This window comes from Solanum dulcamara, chromosome 2 (genome assembly GCF_947179165.1).
Source record: "Solanum dulcamara chromosome 2, daSolDulc1.2, whole genome shotgun sequence".
In the NCBI taxonomy this organism is placed as follows: Eukaryota; Viridiplantae; Streptophyta; class Magnoliopsida; order Solanales; family Solanaceae; genus Solanum; species Solanum dulcamara.
The window spans coordinates 13,657,526-13,658,714 of record NC_077238.1 but is presented as its reverse complement, the minus strand read 5'-3'; the positions used below and the strand labels follow the sequence as shown (position 1 = coordinate 13,658,714).

Genomic DNA, 1,189 nt, shown 5'->3' with positions numbered 1-1,189 from the left:
TAGGATTTTAACTACATCTATATAGATAATAATTAATAAATATCTAAAAGACGAGATTGTGCAATTAGTTTATTTCTAAATTTGGTCAGATTTTCTCAATCAACTTTCAACTATTTAATTATGTGGTCCTATCAGACATCTATAAATATAAGTCAAAAACTCTTATTTTATATCCAGAGATAGGTTCTCACTTATATATTGTGCTTTTTACTTATTGTGTACTAAAATATGAATGGAAAGGAGGTATGTTGGACCACAAGAAATCTTGATGAGGGAAAGAGAAAAAAAATTCTAGCGGAAAGATTAGCATCATTGTGTAAGAAAGCACATGAATTGACTATTCTATGTGATGTAAAAGTTAGTATAATTTCTTTTACTCCCGGAGAAACTGATATTTTTGCTTGGCCATCATTAGATGAGGCTAATGACATAGTAAATAGTTATTTAGCTTGCCCAGAGAAGCAAAGAAAATACAAGTTAGTTGAACATGAAGCCTATCTGCAAGCTATAGTGAATGATCGGGAAGAAGATATCAGAAAATTAGAGCAAATGGTTGAGGAGAAGAAAATGGAGAACCTCTTCAACCAACTTGTTGAGGGAAGGAAAAGGTTCGATGACTTTAATGTAAGAGACATTAAATGTTTGCTAAAGTTATTTGTTGTAAAGAGGGCTGAACTTGACCAAAGGAAGATACAACTTAGGGAAAATATTGCAAACGAAATCGGTGCTAATGACAGCAATGCTAGAGAAGAGAATGATGGGCATCCTTAGAATGTCAATTCAGCTTGCAATAGTTATTTATATCTTCCATCACCTGATTTGTCATCTTTTATTTTAATAGCATCTCCTAGTTATAAGTTTGTTGGTCATTATTCATTCATGTTGTTGTCATTTTAGTGATATATGAAACGAAAATTTTCACAAACAGCTAACATTAGGCCTTAATTAAGACCCCTTAGTTACAATTTCAATATTTACAATCCGCAATTACATTTTTGATTTGCTATCTGTTGTATTCATTGTATTTTTTTCATGATTTTCTTACAAAAATACAAATACAACTTAATTAAATTGAGTAAAATGTGGAATATATCTTTTCTGATATGGTAAATTAGAATAAATCACTCCCGAAAAATACTCCCGCTTCAAATTGGACTCTCAAATGTGTGTGATTCATCGTTTCTGATAT

At 31.0% G+C, this 1,189-nt stretch overlaps 1 protein-coding gene across 1 annotated transcript; it reads left to right on the top strand.

Annotated features, from left to right (window-relative positions):
- The first annotated feature begins 228 nt into the window (after window positions 1-228).
- LOC129870216 (agamous-like MADS-box protein AGL92) lies at window positions 229-771 on the top strand. Its single transcript, XM_055944892.1, has one exon. It carries the CDS (start codon window positions 229-231, stop codon window positions 769-771), a length of 543 nt encoding a protein of 180 aa, XP_055800867.1.
- Window positions 772-1,189: the final 418 nt, after the last annotated feature.